The 19993-nt window shown below is 37.6% G+C and overlaps 3 protein-coding genes across 3 annotated transcripts; all 3 read right to left on the bottom strand.

The window, feature by feature from the left end:
- Positions 1-327: 327 nt before the first annotated feature.
- Positions 328-3786, bottom strand: LOC134880474 (extracellular calcium-sensing receptor-like). The gene is given in 7 exon segments (XM_063907419.1): positions 328-369; positions 372-1264; positions 1436-1559; positions 1935-2165; positions 2338-3144; positions 3260-3530; positions 3674-3786. Coding segments are annotated over 7 exon segments (2481 nt in total).
- Positions 3787-11145: 7359 nt separating this feature from the next.
- LOC134880266 (extracellular calcium-sensing receptor-like) lies at positions 11146-14411 on the bottom strand. Its single transcript, XM_063907072.1, has 6 exons — positions 14272-14411; positions 13905-14187; positions 12843-13658; positions 12504-12731; positions 12173-12296; positions 11146-12059 (listed from the first exon to the last, which is right to left on the bottom strand). The coding sequence occupies exons 2-6, from the start codon at positions 14151-14153 to the stop codon at positions 11146-11148; spliced, it is 2331 nt and encodes a 776-aa protein (XP_063763142.1). The 5' UTR covers positions 14154-14187; positions 14272-14411.
- Positions 14412-16447: 2036 nt separating this feature from the next.
- Positions 16448-19669, bottom strand: LOC134880473 (extracellular calcium-sensing receptor-like). Its single transcript, XM_063907418.1, has 6 exons — positions 19470-19669; positions 19075-19363; positions 18068-18883; positions 17762-17989; positions 17536-17662; positions 16448-17367 (listed from the first exon to the last, which is right to left on the bottom strand). Exons 1-6 carry the CDS (start codon positions 19667-19669, stop codon positions 16448-16450), a joined length of 2580 nt encoding a protein of 859 aa, XP_063763488.1.
- Positions 19670-19993: the final 324 nt, after the last annotated feature.

The raw sequence follows: 19993 nt of genomic DNA, 5'->3' as shown, positions 1-19993 counted from the left end.
TGGTACAATTATGACTTTATTTTTGTTATGGAATCATTTGCTTTGAATGTCACATAGAGCTAATATTTAAACACATGTTTACCCAACTGAACAATTTGCAAATGAAAACATTTGACTAATTGAATGTAGATTAATATAATGCAGTTCCAAACTAGATGTAATATAGTGTACACTACAGTATTTTTGATCAAATAAAAACCACACCTGAGTCAGTATATTCAATGTATTGAACACGTAACAATAAGACCATACATTACAACATGTTTCTACAATATGTGACTATGCACTTAAGTTGGACTCTCAGGCAGTAAACTATGACTGCTTGTTTTAAGGATACAGTTGAATATAGCTTAAAGGGTTTGTGGTGGTATTTTTCCCATCAAATGTTTTTTTGAGTTTCGTTCTGGCCTGAAGATAATAATATAACATTTTGGGAAGAAAATGCAGATTAGCAAACTAAAACTGGAGGCCAAAATAGCAAATATCTCCACAGCCACAGTGAACTTCCCAGGAGAGCTGACATAAGCTGGGATAAAGGTGATCCAGACTGCACAGAATATCAACATGCTGAACGTGATCAGTTTAGCTTCATTAAAGCTGTCTGGTAGCTTTCTAGCAAGAAAAGCCAGAACAAAACACAAGATAGCAAGTAGACCGATATAACCTAACACAGCCCAGAATCCAACAGCTGAACCTAAGGCACACTCAAGAATAATCTTTTCTTTATAGTACTTCATGTTCTTCTTTGGGAATGGAGGATTCATTATCAGCCAAAGAGTACAAATCACAATTTGAATGAGAGTGAAACTAAGAACAGTTAGTCTTTGCTGTGCAGGTCCAAACCACTTCATCACATTACTGCCTGGAAGTGTAGCCCTGAAGGCCATTAACACCACTATAGTTTTCCCCAGAACACAAGAGATACAGAGGACAAAGGTGATGCCGAATGCTGTGTGTCGCAGCATGCAGGACCACTCAGAGGGCCGGCCGATGAAGGTCAGAGAACACAGGAAACACAGAGTCAAGGAGAAGAGCAGCAGGAAGCTCAGCTCAGAGTTGTTCGCCCTGACAATAGGAGTCTCTTTGTGAGTCAAAAAAATTACTGATGTAAGAAGAGATAAAAATACACCAACACAGCCAAATCCAGTTAAAAGTGCTCCCATGATCTCTTTATAAGACAGATATTCAGTCGATTTTGGAAGACACTTGTCTTTATTTTCATTTGGCCAAAACTCAGGAGGACAGATCAAACAATCAGGGGAATCTGTAAAAGAGATGGAATTACAATCATAACACTGAAATAAGAAATAATCAAACAATAAAATGTACAAATATTATATTATATTATATTAAAAAACATAATTGTATTGTTGCTCTTTAAATGATCCCCACTACAATACCAATGAAAACATTACATTTTGAATTATTGACTCACTTGTCTCATTACTTATTGTTCCCTCAGGGCACTCAAAACAGTCGAAGCAACACACAGGCTTAAACTTGTTCATGGCCTTACGAGTCCCTAGTGGGCATGGTTCTCTGCAGACAGACCTCACGACCTGAAAAGGTCAAATCCGGCAGGTAAAAACCCACAAATGCAACAAAATGATATCATGGACTTATAGTTTATTAAGTTTTAATTTAATATAATGGTAAAAGGCACTAAATTAAATTAGCTTGTTTAAAGTACATGGTATATTACATTTCAATTTTAAATGTTAACTTTAATGATCAGTTTAATGAGAACCTTTGTCTGTTATCTTGTGGTGTGTATTAGGACATATTGTAATGTAATGTCTGCAATGCAATGATATATGTGTTTTATATCATCAGACAAATCCGACAAATCAATTTGTTTTCAATTAAGTAAAGACCTTCTCTCCATTTCACAATTTGCACACAGTATGCAGGGACTGACCCTCCTTTCACTTTACCTTATTATGATTTCCTCCCCAAACGATTTTTGTGTTCCTTTTTAGTTTAAATGTTTCCCCCTCTGGAAATGAAGTATCGTATTGACCAATATTTACAATTTCCACAGAGCCATCATCTTTCATCTGCCAGTTAACTAATTCATACTGAGCAACTGAGTCTCCATTTTCATCAAAGACAACCTTGGCCCCATTCTGTGTTGTGAAGTTCACGTAACGAATGTGTTCCAACAGCTATAGAGGGACAATCAGCACATTTAAGCAAGCGTACCCTTATCATTCAAATGATACAATGATACTTAATAACTATAATATGATATTGATACATTTTTTAGCATGTAGCACAAAACCTAGAATCACTCAGCAATAAATGAATAATGTATATTTAAATAAAAACAGAACTTACAAGTTTAGGATTAACTTCATTTTTGTTAACACAGGGCTTTCCCGTGGTGGGATTTGAGCCATTTTTACATTGCAATAGTGCTTGAAGGGCATATGCCACCAAGTACACAGCTTTGTACACGTTATTCTCAGCCCTGAATTTTGTCACGTCTGTGTAGTCATTGGAGACAGTCCTGAGATCCTCTGTGCCAGTGCACATGGTAGTGATATTTGATGAGGAGAAGGTGCAGTCAAAAAACATCTCCCATATAGCTTTAACTATAGCACTCTGTGGTTCATCCGCAGGTTTAAACTTGAGCAAGAATTCACCAAGACCTGGTATAGATGATTGAGGGAGGGCAAAGCCCATTGCGCCCTGTAAAATGTTCTTTTTCTTGACAGAAGCTAGGACTACTTGTGTGATCCAAGCCTCACCACCAAGCCACTGTTTTCCTGTTATGTTGTATTTTTCAATATTTGACAGGAATGATTTGGTATTAGAATAGGACATAAACAGCAGGACCACATTTGACGATGATTCCATTATTGTCTTCACAATAGCAGGGATCTCACTTTCATAATTTCCCCTTGAGTAAGGTAATGTGTAGTCAACACATATGTCCTCTTGTTGTGCTTCCTTAGCGAGATGAGCAATTCCTTTTTTTGAGTACAAAGTGTTAGCGTAAATAATCCCAACCCAGCGCCAGTCGAAATATTTCATAAGCTGCACAATACCCATGATTTGGAATTGGTCACTTGGCACCGTTCTAAAGAACGTGGGGTACCGTTTTCTGTCACTCAAACAAGCACAGGTTGAAAGATGGCTTACCTTCAAAGCAACAAAAAAACAACATGTAAAATACAGCAAATACAAATGTAAACATTTTAAAGATGTAAATATATATAAAGCAAACTAACTGGACACTACATTTATATCTACTCACCTGTGGAATGGATAGTGGGCTCAGTATGCTGTTTATTCCTTCACTCACTCCAGAGGATGAATGGCCTAAGAGAGCCTGGATGGGACCCCTGCAGCCTTTTGAGTCGTCTCCATTTACAGCTTCTGCAGCTGCTCGTATCAGGTTTTCAGTCCCACAGCCATTGAACAGCCTATAACCCAGACTAACTCCAGGAAGAAGCTTAGCATCTCTATTTATCTCTTCCAGAGTAAAAATCACTGTTCTGGCAAATTTCAATTCCCTGACATTCCATCTGAAAACAGAAAATATTGGAACTTGATTAATAAAGAAGTTATTAAAGCTGTTTGTATTGAAACACATCAGACACACATACATAACACTTGCTATTTTAACAAATTGCATTCCTTTTTTATACATTACATTTCAAGCACTTACCGTTGGCAGTACGTATTTGGAATAGCCTGGTAGTCATTATCGTTCAGTTTTCGAGTACTGGTTATAGAAAACACTCCTCCTATAATAAGATCACCTTCTTTTGAAAACTCCATAAACCCTGTCTGCCCAATCAAATTGCATGTTTGGTTTTCTGACATTGTCCTTGCCAGCAGAGTGAATAAGATGATAGTGATCAAACCCATCTTGAACCACCCTACCCTTTACTAAAGCACTTCTGACCTGGAAGCTGACCTTTATAGAGTTTTTTTACCACATGAGAAACATCAGCAGCCAATGCAAGCACCGTGTCAATTCTCAAAAGATTATTTTATAACTGCACTTCAGAAACTAGTCTTGCTCATGATCATGTAGGGTGGGTCATGACCAAAAGAACGAGATTGTGGATAAAAGTGTCCGGAATGGGTTTCCTCCAGGGCTAGCTGCCATCCCCCTTGGGAATAAGGTGAGAAGTTCAGTCATCTGGGAGGGACTCAGAGACCAAGGGTCTGACCCAGGACCAGGTGGAAGTATTAAATCTCCCCATGTATGGACATTTACTAAAATGTTGGTACATGCTGTGTGCATGATGTGCAGATTTTGTTACACTTCCTGGTCATTCAGAAAATTCTGACCGAAATCTTTAATAACCATGGTAAAAAAACAGAGCCTATTTATATTTTGTATCCCCATAAAATCTCTTTCTGAAACCTAACCAATGTAAAATAAATTAAACAATTTAAGTTTTCATTTAATTGTTTGTGTTTATTACTATACATCCTTTTTATACAGATCACTATTTTTTGGTATTTTTTTATGTAATGTGAGAACTTAGATTATAACATTTACTACTATTTTAATTTCACTCATGAATCATTTTTTTATTCAATAATAACTGCACTGAATTTATTTAAACTTTTTCCAAAAACACATATTAGTTTGTCTCTCATTCACCTTGTCACACTCACAATTTGGCAGCACGCTTCCATACAGAATTGGGATTTTCCCATCGGGAGCAATTAAGGCTTCAGTGTCCCGTTCAAGGAGACTTCAATACAATAATGTTTTTCTGGATTAGACGTAAACACGTTGAATGAATGTTGAGAACAGGAGCTTGGGACTGAAACACTAACCCTGACACTTGACTAGACAAATAGCCATCCCTACAACATTTACAATATTTAGTATGTGAATCTTCTAAACTAGAATCTGTCTTCCTAGAAGGGTTGGCCTAATTATATTAAATGTTTTTGAGTCAAAATACCTTTTTGATCTTAAAACTTGATTAAAAACCCTTGTGGAGCCTGTGATTGTCCACAGTATTGAGTGTGTAAGTCGCTTTGGCTAAAAGCATCTAACATGCAATGTAATGTGTTGTTTTCAAAATAATCAATTTGTAGTAATTGTAATATCATTGCTTTGGCAGATATTCCAACAAGAGCGGTGGCATTGTTTTATCAGGTTCATTTTGATGTATTATTTCAGATCCAATTTGAAAATGATAAAAAAAATTAAAAAATGTCCACTTTATAAATGTCCACTTTATAAACGTCCACTTTATCGAAGTGGACGTTTATAAATGTCCACTTTATAAACGTCCACTTTATCGAAGTGGACGTTTATAAATGTCCACTTTATAAACGTCCACTTTATCGAAGTGGACGTTTATAAAGTGGACTTTTTTTTTCTCATTTTTTTAATGAGAATTATAATCAAACAATTGCTGTGTTAAGTTTATATACTGCGTGTGTATGTGTTACAATGAGATAAACGACACAGAGAAATTAGTGCTCGGTTTTCACAAATATATGCTGCTCCTCTAATATTTTAAAATATAATGGTGTGTTAATGTGTGTGAAAGTTAGTTTCCCTGAGCTGGTGGCACTTTGTATTAATTTGTATGAGTAGGTGAGAATTGGTCAATCCTGGTTTGTACGTAAAAGCACTTTGAAGGGTCTCAAAGGCTGGACAAGTGCTGAATTAATGCAATCCATTTACCATTTGAAGCAGTCCAAATTCAGTGCATTGTTAGGTAGAATGCAATCTGTGGACTGCTACTTGGAGAGGTCCCAGTTCACCTCCTAGGCCCTGCTGTGGTGCCCTTGAGCAAGGCACCAGACACCTCCAATCCCCCCTCCCCATTGCTCCCCGGGCGCTGCACAATAGCTGCCCACTGCTCCTAGCACTAGGATGGGTTAAATGCAGAGGACTAATTTCACTGTGTGTGCTCTGCTGTGTGCATGTATGTGACTAATAAAGAGGGTTTCATCCTCCGATTCTATCTATCTATCTATCTAATCTAATTAATGTGTTTTACTTTCTTGAAGTCATTCAAATGCAAATGTAGTCAAACAATTGCCATGTGTCATTTTCAAATAATCATATTATTAAGTAATCAACTCTTATCAGTCTTTATTTAATTACTGAAAATAATATAAGCAATATTATTAATTTCTCCAACAAATTATATTCTTTTGAACATTTGAACACAGCTTTTTCTCAAATCGCTTGAAAGATTATAGAAAGACCTTACAAATCCCGACTGGAAACTACTGTTGTTAAAACGGCTGCCTTTAAAACAAATAAGCGTAATCTTAACACACTACAGAGTAGCGTGATTAGATGTATTTCCTTTTGCTTTTCCTGTCTCTATTTTGCATACGGCATGTGTTTTTTAAAGTCAAGTGGGCTAACATTATTTATTGTTTACATATGTACTGATATATGTCTATTTTTAAGTAATTTAAAGTGTCAAAAAGAGAGATAACATAAAACGTAAAACATGTTACATTTATTCACCCCACAGTATGCTTACAGTAAAGTTTTACATCACTAATGTCATGATAAGTCATTACTATAAATGAGCACTCAGGAGACATTTCCATTTAAAAGAGCCCTGCAAGTGATTCCTTCAGTCAGGAATTGTCTAAAATGTGTAGCCGACCTTAATAAAATGTATATATATATATATATATATATATATATATATATATATATATATATATATAACATTCAACTTTCATTGATTTTAATCACTGTGCAGTGTCTGGCATCTTGTGTAAGACAGAGATTTTTTCAAATGTATTTACAGTACCAAGAGCAGTTATTCCTCGGTTGTTAGGGATTTTAAATGCACACTAACTTCCTATATATTATTTCTTTAAATTAACCCAGTGATCTTAATAAACAGTTCATATTTTGTTGCTACCCTTGAATTCTGTAGACAGTTTACCAGTTGGACATGTACAAGAACACTCAGGAATGTTAATTTTGTCTGGATGGATTTTAGCAACCTGGGAAGAGAGATGAACAACATGTACAAAGTCGTCAGTAGCTCTATCAGCCCGAACACAGCCCAGGATCTAAGTGTTGAACCCACACTACTCCCAACAAGCATGTCCTCAGACCAGTATTTTATGTTCATAGTTTGAAAAGGAGAGCTGAAAAAAGAGCAGATAAAAAACACAGTAATAGGCAGAACCCTAAATTGTTGCAATGTTATGACAGTATGAGCTGCCCTGCAGGCAATTAACACATGTACAGTTCTTCCCAGAGCACAAGAGAGGTACACCACAACAGAGATCCGGACAGCTACCCTGTCAGACGACTGATTGATGTTACCTGATGGTACAAGACCGTGAAATGTCAAACTAAAAAACATCATCACTGTTGAGTTGCTGCCATGAGCAGGACTGACTCTGTTTGGTGATATTTTTATTCTTGTCATGTACATTCCAAGTAGCACCACAGCAGCCAAAAAATATCTTGCAACCCATCTGCTGAGGTCCAAAGGCTGCACATTTTCTATCCTGCCCGAGTAAACACTGCAATTCATGCAATCTGAAGGAGAAAACAATTCAAGTTACTAATTTTTAAGAAGAACAGGCTCTTCTTGAAATTAATTACATTTGAGTATTTTTTGTTTTATACTATTACCTGTTTGTGGCAGAAGTGCTTCTTTTGGACAGTGTTGAGCAGAAAGCATCTGTTGACAAGATGAGAGTAAGTTACTGCACACATCACACAATACAAATACATTTGGGCAGTATGACAATAAATACTCTACTGTGAGGTGATTAATTTGGTGTGAGTGTCATTGTTATTTTGGATATATAAGTATATACATCATTGCATGTAAATTCACTTAATTAGCCCAAATATAATGGATGTGTATATTTGTATCTGGACAATTTCTCTATCGTATTAGGAAAGCATTTCCATCACATTATATTTAATATCACAATAAACACACACTAGAATATGAGTATCAAGATTGCCCACACTTATGTGCCAACCACAGAAAACTATTCTTCTATGTGCAAACATGTCAGTGTTTGTTGACATTCCTGTCAAATCTCAGACAACCAATTCATCTCTGACAGTAATGTTAAATGTATAACATGTTTTTTTGATCTTACTTACAACAATTATAAATAGATGGCATGATCGAAATTCTTGTGCTTTTAAATTCACGGGACTATGTTTGAATTTGTTACAGCTTTCCCTTCTGATGAGTCTGTGAAAAACACTGTCCAAAGAGACTAAGCGCTGCACAGAAACACATTTGGTGAACGTACAAACCTGCAAATAGTAGATCCTGACATACAGCCTTTTCAATTTTTCTGAGGACATCAGGCTCACTTGGCTTTCACACAGAATGAAGATAAGAAATTCCTGATGAGCAGGTCCAAATTCTGTGTTTAAAAAAACGTGCAGGAATTTGACCTCAAGGTTGCCTGCCTTTAAGATGCAAAAATAATCCAATGTGTTCAAGTGTTCCGCTTTAACAAAGGTAATGATGTGGTAGCAATGAGCCACATATCTTAGGAGAACAGATGAGGGACACAAACTTCTGTAATTTAAACGTGTGTTCTGATTATCAGCCTTTATCTGTACAAAGAAAAATAGCAAATAAACACAAAAGATTATTAATACAATTCACAATAAATTGGTGTGAATAGAATTACTATTCTGTAAATGTGTTGCTCACCTTTATTTTAAATAGCAAAAGATTGCTCTGAGGCAGGGAATACACCAATAACTGCTGCAATTTACACTTGCAGACATGCCTGTTTCGCTTCACAGGTTCCTCTATTTTTTGAAACAGGTTTACACAGTCATTAAATACAATGCTGTTCAAAGTCACACCAGGAATAAGGGTACACTTTTTTATCTTGTCCTCTGTTAAAATCCACTCAGAGGCAACACTCTTTTCAGTAGATCTAAAAAGGATAGGAAAAAAATGAAACACCATGATGTCTGACAACTATGTAGCAAATGTACATTACATTAATCACTGAGCTGTTCAACACGTGTGGCTAATCATAAGCTAAATTGCAATTTGAACAAACAAAAACATACAACAACCAATTTGACAGTGGAGCAGGAAAAGCACAGTGAACCAACTTTGATAGTTGCCCTTTCTATATTATTTAATTAGAGTGACTTCAAAATGTAATTTGTCAAAGCTCCTCTAGAGATTGTCTCATTGTCTATTGAGGGTTCTCTCAATATGGTGTTTAGGCCCCTGTAATTGTAATAAATGAAAACCACACTGGAGTTTACACATCATTGACAAAACAAAAAGCTAATTAATGATCAATATACAAGTGGAGGGAATAACAGAAAACACTGCAATTTGGCAAAAATGTACTCACCTCACATAAGTGAGAGTCAGTCTTGTTTTGTCATGAACAGCCCTGATATATGATGCATTTGAGCTGCAGCCCTTTCTCTCTTCATCACGACCATACTGACTGCGCTCAGCAAACTGATCTAGTCTGAGCCATGTGTCAGAGGACACTATCCAAGTGAACAGTGTTAAGTAGACACATGTGGCTGTTGTCATCTCAGAGTCTCACCTTTGGCACAGCAAAGACTGTGACCACATGTGTTTTATAGCTTCTTGTCTGCTACTCAGGTGTAGGTAGCAACTGAGTGGTCAATTCTCAGAGGTACAAGCAAATCGTTTTCTTGCGTACAACATAAAGGATATCAGGCATGAAGATTGAATCTGACATGACCACACAAGGGGCCTTTGTCTTCTAATAACAATCAATCAGACGGTTTAGTGAGACGGACTTAAACCTCTGACACCTGCTGGATTGCAATTGTTCCTTGACTGTCTGTAAGACATTTTATCAATCTTAATTTCAAAGTTAGAATGAAGGTACTGATATCATTCTAAACAAAAAAATTAAGAAATCCATTGATATGACATGTAATGCTAAATACACAAATACATTTTCAAAGTAAAGCAGCATTTTGGTGAAGAGTATCTAAAGTGTTCATATATTCACAGGGGACCCACGACCTCTAACCTCAAGCTATCCTAATGAAATGGGTTCTACTGATACCAACAACTCTCCCCTTAGCAGGAATGGCAACCTTATGCTAATCACATGCAGATTTAGGGGCAAAGGCCTGTAGTGATAAGTATAGGTACATCTAATATTTTGCTTTATTAGCTTAATTCTCCTTTGTGTATTGTACATAAAGGGGGTTTTGAGCAGTTTCCACAACAGAAGCGCTACCAAATGTTTCTGCGCAAGAAATGTAACTCTTGAAGAAATCGGCAAATGTCTTAGCATTGCAGGATTTTTTAACATTTTGATTAATTCTGGGAAGAAAATAATACATTTGCCACCAAAACAGTGTAACAAATGGTATGGATTCTAATGTTCTTATACCCTTTAGGATCCATACCTACAGGATTGCTTTATAATGTCAATAGGTGCCAGTCAGAAATATTAAGTTTATTACAGATTTATCCCAAAAAATCTTGCCAACACTAAATAGCTAACGCATGTGAGGGCTAAATACATGCAGACAATGAATACGCTACGGATTCATCTTATATATACATCTCATAATAGCCATGTAAGATGTTTAATAGTGGTGACATGTAGGACAGATTTGTATTCTTGTCTGTCACAACCAGGTGCACCAGGCTCTGCACTCATGTCTGAATCGTGTTTTGTTAACTTGATTTTGTGAAAGAATTAAATTGTAAACTGTAAATTAAGGTATGATCGTTTCCCTTAATTGCACATTAACAATTTATCACTAAACTTTCTGGGCAAACGATGGCATCAGAAATGAGCAGATTTTGATCATTTAAAAGTTACAGATTTCGAGGCTGTTTGAAGTAGAATTCTTTAATTTTTGAAATGTTGATCTTCCAATTTTTAAATAATTTGTTTGTATTTGCTTAATATTGTGCTTATTTCATGAAAATGAATTTGACTGCAAGTTTAAATAAATCAAAATTGTGAGGAAACTGCAGAATTTATTTTCAAAACAAACATGTAGTAAAACATAATGTACAGGTGCAATGGTGTTATTAAGTTGGGATACTCAAACAACTTTAATTTTTTTTAAAAGAAGATGAATGATCAGAAATTCAGAACTAAGTCAATAATCAACAATCCAAAACAAATTATGGTTTAAACGGAAGTCGTCAAAACATTGTACAATTAATATTGGGTTTCTTTTGTTTTGGCAATGACATGCTTTTTGGTATTTTGTTCTGGCCTGAGTAAAATAACAACACATTTGGGGATATAAATGCAGAAAAGAAGTCCATAACTGGAGGCCAAAATAGCAAATATCTCCACAGCCACAGTGAACTTCCCAGGAGAGCTGACATACGCTGGGATAAAGGTGATCCAGACAGCACAGAATATCAACATGCTGAATGTGATAAATTTAGCTTCATTAAAATGATCAGGCAGTTTTCTAGCCAGAAAAGCAAGAACAAAACACAACACCGCTAAGAGCCCTATGTATCCTAACACAGCCCAGAACCCTACAGCTGATCCCAGGGCACACTCAAGAATAATTTTATCCTTGTAGTGGTTCATATTTTCAAAGGGGAATGGAGGGTTGATTGTCAGCCAAAGTATGCAAATTATAACCTGTATTATAGTAAAACCAAGAACAGTTAGTCTCTGTTGTGCAGGCCCAAACCACTTCATCACATTACTGCCTGGAAGTGTAGCCCTGAAGGCCATTAACACCACTATAGTTTTCCCCAGAACACAAGAGATACAGAGGACAAAGGTGATGCCGAATGCTGTGTGTCGCAGCATGCAGGACCACTCAGAGGGCCGGCCGATGAAGGTCAGAGAACACAGGAAACACAGAGTCAAGGAGAAGAGCAGCAGGAAGCTCAGCTCAGAGTTGTTGGCCCTGACAATAGGAGTTTCCCGGAAGTGAAAAAACACTAATGCTATAAGAGTTGTCAAAATTGCCCCCATCAAACAAAATAATGTTAAGATGATCCCCATGATCTCTTCATAAGACAGAAATTCAATTTCCTTCAAGATGCATGTGTCCCCTCTGGTATTTGGCCAATAATCAATGGGACATTTGAAGCACTCCATAGAGTCTGTTTTTGAAAGAAACAAAATATTAGGTCATAATCTGGTCATGGAAAGAGAAAAGCACAAATCCTGATACAGTATATGTCAAATGCAAAATGTCACTTTTTCAAGATCAAACCTGTGATGTTGCTGATTTCTCCTTCTGCACACGGTATACAGTCATAACAGCAAACAGGTTTTCCTTTCTGAAAGACTTTGCGTTTCCCAGGGTTGCAGATGTCACTGCACACTGATACAGGCACCTGGTACACGAATATGTGGAAGAATTGTATGTGACCTACAATGTGAACACCTTTTTATTTTATTGGTGTTCATACGTCATTTGCATTTGGAAATATTATGATAACTAGTCATGCTAAGCTTCATTATTTGGATTATTAAACATTATGCAGTATCGCAGTATGACTAACAAGCCAGAAATGTGAGTATAAAACAATATGAATTTGTACCGTGTGACTTCCTCCTTCCCACACTATCTTCATGCCATTCATTTTAAATTGACGCTCACGGGGCAGAGAGGCATCAAAAACCCCAACTGTGTCAAAATGTATGGTCCCTGAGGTTACATGTTGTAAATTAATGAGTTCATATTTTGCAGGCGAATCTCCATTCTGGTCAAAAGTCACTCTTTCCCCCTGACTTGTTGTAAAGTCTATATTCTGTAAGTAATGTAACACCTGCAAAGAAGAGGGGGGTGGGTTTTGGGTAATATCAAATTGAATCTTAGTTTTTGGGGACATAAACACATAATATCAAAAGATCAATGACCTTCTTGTTCCTTTCCTCACCTGCCATGGTTGAATGAGTTTAGTGTCAGCACAGCTCCCGTTGTAGAAGGGGCCCCTTCCCTCTTCACATGTGACAAGGTTGTGTAGAGCATGAGCCACGGCGTAAACTGACTTGTATACATTATTAGTGAATCTCAGTTCAGAAACATCTGTGAAGTATGATTCAACATTCTGCAAGCTCTCAAAGCCACTGCATGGCTTTTTATTTTGTGTGTTTGAAGAGTTATTCAGGGCGCAGTTGAACACATCTTCCCAGAAATCTCTGACAAACTGACTGTCAGGAAACTGTGAGGGATGGATCTTCCTGAGGTGATCCTCCAGCCCCGGGATCTGAGCTTTGCTCACAACGAAGCCCAGTGAGCCCACAAGGATGCTGCGACCCTCACTGTCAGTCAGAGATTGATCTGTGATCCAGGCGTCACTGCCAACCAGCTGCAGTCCTGTAATGTTCTGTCTGTACAACTCAGTCGCCAGCACATTAACTTCTCTGTGGGACATAAAGGCCACAATAACCTTAGAGGTGGAGTACTTCACAGTTTCAACTACTTTGTTTAAGTCATGAAGAGGACCTGTTTGATCAAATGCCTGGTAATACTCGATGCACACCCCCTCTTCTTGCGCAGCTTGTATAAATGAGGCCATACCGTTGACACCATAGTCATTTTTGTTACTTATTGCCCCCAGCCAGGTCCAGCCAAAGTACTTGACCAGCCTCGCCAGGGCTCTGCTCTGGTGGAGGTCACTGGGAATTGTTCGGAAAAAGGATGGAAACTCCTCTCTGTTGCTGAGACATGCACAGGTTGCAAAATGACTGATCTGTGCAAAGAACATTTTGACAGAAAATAAATGTGTTGATTACACATTCGTCATATCATATTTTCATATAATGATAAATCTTAAGTATCTATATTATAAGACGAGTTAATCAAAAAGCCCTCTTGAATACAGAATTAAATATATTTTCAAGACTACCTCTAAGTCAAATCACAGTGATTCAGAATCTTCCTCTTATTCTGAGTGATTTCAACATTTTTATATAGATTACAAAAGTAAAATATTTACCACTGGTATCTGGAACCTTCCCATAATCCGAGCAAATCCCATTGTAGGCGCAGAGCCAGAGTGGCCTAGTATAGCATGTGCAGTGGCCGCATTTGTACAGTTCCTCTCATCTATGATCTCCCTCTGCCCGTTGGCTAAATCAAGCGCAGACTTAATAATGTTTGTCATTCCACAGGAATTGTATATCTTGTAGCCCAGGTTGGGAAGAAAAGCAGGGTTTTGGTTCATTTCCTCAATTGCAAAGATCATAGTCTGGGCAAATTTGAATTCTCTTACATTGATGCTGGAAAAACAAGACATTTATTAACATGATTTGATTTGCACATACATGTATTGAACCAGAAAGCACCTAACATGACATACTCACTTCAGGCATTTTGGAGGATCGGGTAAGGTTTGAAAGGTGGGTATGCTGCCTCTGTATCCGGTGTAAAAAGTGAAAATGCCACCTAAGACAAAATCTCCAGCCTTGGACAGCTCAGGGGGTTGTGCCCTCCCCTGCAGCCGGCACACAGGCATCACCCTCTTGGAAAGAAGAACCAGGAGGAACAGCTTCAGTAGAGGCATTGCTTCGCTCTGCGGACTGGCCCCTATCCCTTAAAGACACTTTTATATTCAGACCTAAACCTTTTCAATGTGTCTCTTATCCATAGACATGCTGCTTTAGGGTGTGAAGCACATGAGGCAGAGTAGAGGCCCCCCTGGGACTGATGTCAAGGTTTTGACGTGTACAGCAAATCAAAGAAAATACAACATGCAACATTAAGTTACCATGTCTTCTATCAACATGTTTCGTTCTGTATCACAAGTCATAGTTCCTGACGCATTTATTTATTTCTCTGTTTCTTAGCCGTTCATCCTTATTTTAGCAGAAAGGCAAGTAATGACTCAAAGTAAAACTGCAACAGGTAGAGGCTCAGTATGATTTCCTACCATTGTGAGAGGGAATTTTTACGTTTTACTATTTTCACATGTAATGCGAACGATAAAGAAAGTCTGCATGCTGATTCCCATTATGGTCTTTAAAGGTGACAAAGAAACATGGGGCATCAATTCACTCTTACCAGGTCCAGAGAGTCATTAGTTATAAAAGTCAACTACTAACCGACAGCATGACCAGGAATACACAGCATATGACACAAAAACGTATACTTCGCACTAACCACTGTCAGGTCCAAGGTTAGTCTCCATTTTGATCCACTAGTTGGACTAAATCCAAAGTGTTAGAAACAAGAAAACGTCCTGCACACATGTCCTATCTTCTCGCTGCCAGGATGCACCTTGCTGGGTGGACAGATCATACAATTTATATTGGTTGTGTGGACAGTGGTTATACGATCTAATTTAATTATTTCAGATATATATTTGCTGGTGAGTTGATCTTATTTTCCCTTTAACACAAAAACAAATTGTCCACAATAACTGCAGGAAAACGCTTATTGGTTTAATATTAAGGGAAAAATAGTATTGAATTGTTTCAATTTCACGAAAACTCAAAATTAAACTTTGAAATTAAAAGTAATAGCAATTAGTATTATGTAAATAGAAATTGCACAATGTTCCTAATTTGGTTTCAAACAGGCCTGGAGAATAAACAGTAAATATTGTTTTCCTTGAAAACAGGAGAGAGGGGAAAGATCAAAACAAAACTTTAATTGATTTAAAATGTAACTTTTACATGTTGTGACAAGATTGTCAATCCTTATAGACCCTATTTTTCAGCTTGAAGCGATATGCCACCTGTTGTTCCTGTTGTTGGGTAAAAGGATGAAGCAATGTCTACCCTCCAGTGTCCATGTTTTGAGACCATGCTGGAGTTTCCCCACTGGAGTCAAGCCGCTGGGTAATAAAGTCAAGCTTACAATAGATGGGGACTTGTTTATCTTTCATTGTTTTTCTTCTGTCTTGTTTTTAGTTTTGTACAAGTGTTACCTTTATTTCTGCTGTATTGCATCATTGTATTTTTGAACTTGAGAGCTTCACGTTTAGGGAATACTAATTAATTTAATTCCCCTTCATCTCCCCTGCATCCACTGTTGTTGCATTGAACAGTTATTTGTTTGATTTAAATATGTGTTTACGAAAACTGTACCATTGATGTAAGAAATCAGGGAAGAAGTATAGTTATGGATGTTGTGCATGAGCAGGTGCAACTTGAATTTACCATGAGAGGGGTTAGTTTTTGATTGAGGCTTTTACGCATCAAGTTCATAATATTTGTCCAGAGGTAATGGACATTAAGCCATAGTCTCGCTGTGCGCATTATATTTCAATGGTAAATAGCATATTTTGTATCATACCCATCACAAAATTATTAAAAGGCAAGCTCTGTTATCATGAATACACTTTTTCTAAATAAATACATTTGTATAAATCTGTATTTGTCATTATTGAATGAATGTATAAAAACAACACACTTGTACAACATTTTATTTAATTAAAGATGTAATAATAGAAACAAATATAGTGTATTAAGAAAACACTGATACAAAAAGAAGACACATTTTTCATTTGAGTTTAATTACAACTGAGTTCGGAAATGGTTACAAACGGATATCATTACCAGCTGTCCTTGCCATTATGTGTTTTTTAGTGTTGTGCGCAGGCCTGAATAAAACTATGTAACATTTTGGCATAAAAATGCAGAAAAGTAGTCCATAACTGGAGGCCAAAATAGCAAATATCTCCACAGCCACAGTGAACTTCCCAGGAGAGCTGACATATGCTGGGATAAAGGTGATCCAGACTGCACAGAATATCAACATGCTGAATGTGATAAATTTAGCTTCATTAAAGTGATCAGGCAGTTTTCTAGCCAGAAAAGCAAGAACAAAACACAACACCGCTAAGAGCCCTATGTATCCTAACACAGCCCAGAACCCTACAGCTGATCCCAGGGCACACTCAAGAATAATCTTATCCTTGTAGTGGTTCATATTTTCAAAGGGGAATGGAGGGTTGATTGTTAGCCAAAGTATGCAAATTATAACCTGTAATATAGTAAAACCAAGAACAGTTAGTCTCTGTTGTGCAGGCCCAAACCACTTCATCACATTATTGCCTGGAAGTGTAGCCCTGAAGGCCATTAACACCACTATAGTTTTCCCCAGAACACAAGAGATACAGAGGACAAAGGTGATGCCGAATGCTGTGTGTCGCAGCATGCAGGACCACTCAGAGGGCCGGCCGATGAAGGTCAGAGAACACAGGAAACACAGAGTCAAGGAGAAGAGCAGCAGGAAGCTCAGCTCAGAGTTGTTGGCTCGTACTACAGGGGTTTCTTTGTGGCAGTAGAAGACTAGTGTTGTGATCACAGTCAGAAAAATTCCCAGCAAGGAAAACAAGGCTAGCAATGATCCCAGGATTTCATCATATGATAAGAATTCTATTTCTTTTAGTATGCAAGCATCTCGTTGCTTGTTGGACCAGTACTCTGGTGGGCATTTCATACAGTGTATTGAATCTGCAAAACAAAGTACATAGAGGAATGAAGCCTTACATTTATGTAATGGTTTTCACTGGCACAAAATGCTTCTACCTTTATTTATTTGTCTTGCTTTAAGCTATGATGTAATATATATTGTATTGCATTTCAAATAGCGAATGAAATACTGATATATTGTTTATTTACCCATTGTATAACTGATCTCGCCTGCTGGACAGTCTATGCAATTATAACAACAGACTGGAATTCCTTTTTGGAGGACCTTACGAGTTCCAGGATGACAGCTCTCACTGCAGACTGACACAGGAATCTCCTACACGCATAAACATAATTGTGTTGAAATCTTAAACATACCTGGCAAGGTTTTTCAGTAAATCAGTATACAGTAAGCAAACACAAGCATCTGCTTTACCTTGGTCTGTGAATTTCCCCAGACAACTGGGATGTTATTCTTTATAAATTGATGACCTTCTGGAAGAGAAGCATCATAAATGCCAACAGTTATTCCTTCCATGGTTCCCTTGTCTGACATTTGTAAGTTAACAAGTTCATATCGTGCTGGAGAGTCTCCATTACTGTCAAAGTAAACTCTTTCCCCTTCCTCTGTAGTGAAATTGACAGTGTTCAGATATTGCAGTACCTAGTAAGAAAATTATGCAAATATTAAATGTCAAATGAAATACAGCTGCATTGTCATATTCTAATAATGATTCCTTACCTGCCATGGTTTAATGTGTTTGGTGTCAGCACAAGTCCCATTCAAAAAAGGCCCTTTACCATCCTCACATTTGATCAGGTTGTCAAGAGCATGAGCCACTGCATAAACTGACTTGTATACATTATAAGTGAATCTCAGTTCAGAAACATCTGTGAAGTATGATTCAACATTCTGCAAGCTCTCAAAGCCACTGCATGGCTTTTTATTTTGTGTGTTTGAAGAGTCATTCAGGGCGCAGTTGAACACATTTTCCCAGAAATCTCTGACAAACTGACTGTCAGGAAACTGTGAGGGATGGATCTTCCTCAGGTGATCCTCCAGCCCCGGGATCTGAGCTTTGCTCACAACGAAGCCCAGTGAGCCCACAAGGATGCTGCGACCCTCGCTGTCGGTCAGAGAGTTATCTGTGATCCAGGCGTCACTGCCAACCAGCTGCAGTCCTGTAATGTTTTGTCTGTACATCTCAGTCGCCAGCAACTTAATTTCCCTGTGAGACATAAAAGCCATGATCACTTTGCAAGTGGCATGCTTAATGATCTCTATTATTTTTTGTAAGCTCTCAGGTGGACCCGATGATGAAAATGCTTCAGAATACTCAATGCACACTCCATATTCTTGTGCAGCTTTGATAAATAAAGCCATGCCCTTCAGGCCATATGTATTATCAACAGCAAGAGCACCAATCCAGGTCCATCCAAAGTGCTGGACCAGCTTTGCCAGTGCTCTGCTCTGGTAGTAGTCACTTGGAATTGTTCTGAAAAAAGTGGGATACTCTTTTCTGTTGCTCAAACAGTCACAGGTGGCAAAATGGCTGATCTGCAGTAAAATAGACAAATATCTTAATGGCAGTGACAGAGCAAACAATCAGCATACTTGCATGTTTGTAGTTCAGATATATCCTAACAATTTTCAAAACATCAATAAAAGATGGATATCTGTCTCAAAGGCACTTAACACGTTGTTAAAAAACACTTCACACTAACTTTGATTGCCTATCTTTTACTTACCACAGGTATGTGAAACCTTCCAACAACTTTTGTAAATGCAATAGTTGGTTCTGATCCTGAATGCCCTAGGATAGCTTGCACCGTTTGAGCTTTGGTGCAGTTGTCGTCACTGACTTCTTTGTTTAGTCCACTCACCAGTGCCAGTGAAGCTCTCAGTATATCCATGGTTCCACAGTTATCATAGATACTGTAGCCAAGTTTAACATTAGGGAGCATCACAGGATTTTTGTTGATCTCATTTATAGCAAAAATCAATGCTTGAGAAAATTTGAATTCTCTTATATTGAAGCTTGGTTGTTGTGAAAGATAAAACGATATAAAACATTTGTGTTAAGTGTCAAATAAAATGTAATACACAGATATAAGCCATTAAAAATATGCCTAAAAATACGTACTTTTTACATTCCCGTACTCCTGGGATTGTCTGAAATGTGTTAATTACATAATCCTGCATTGTGCGAAATGAAAAAATGCCTCCTATAACAAGGTTGCCATCTTGGAACAGCTCAGGCGGTTGTGCTGAGCCTTGCAGTCGGCACACAGAGTCTCCCTTCCCCATTAGCAGAACCAAAAGGAGCAGCCTCAGTAATGACATGGCGGTGCTATGCTCTTCAGGTCAGGCCAATCTGCTTGACAGGCCACGACACCCCTTTATACACCATCAACAACAAGTAGAGAGTTTTCCTGCTTTAAATTAAGTCTCAGGACACAAGAAGACATTAAGATAAGTCAAAAGATGTTTTATGCAGGAAAATGTAGATTGTTTTATTTGAATAACAATTTTGTGCAATGAATTTGAAATCACCAATGAGTTTGATATTTTGGGTGTGCATATAATTGTATTCTTTTTTTATTACCATATATACATATTGGTTGAAGTGATGGTACATTGTGTTTTATTAAAGGAGTCATTTCAATA

Source organism: Eleginops maclovinus, chromosome 18, assembly GCF_036324505.1.
Source record: "Eleginops maclovinus isolate JMC-PN-2008 ecotype Puerto Natales chromosome 18, JC_Emac_rtc_rv5, whole genome shotgun sequence".
NCBI lineage: Eukaryota > Metazoa > Chordata > Actinopteri > Perciformes > Eleginopidae > Eleginops > Eleginops maclovinus.
This window is presented reverse-complemented; position numbering and strand designations above follow the sequence as displayed.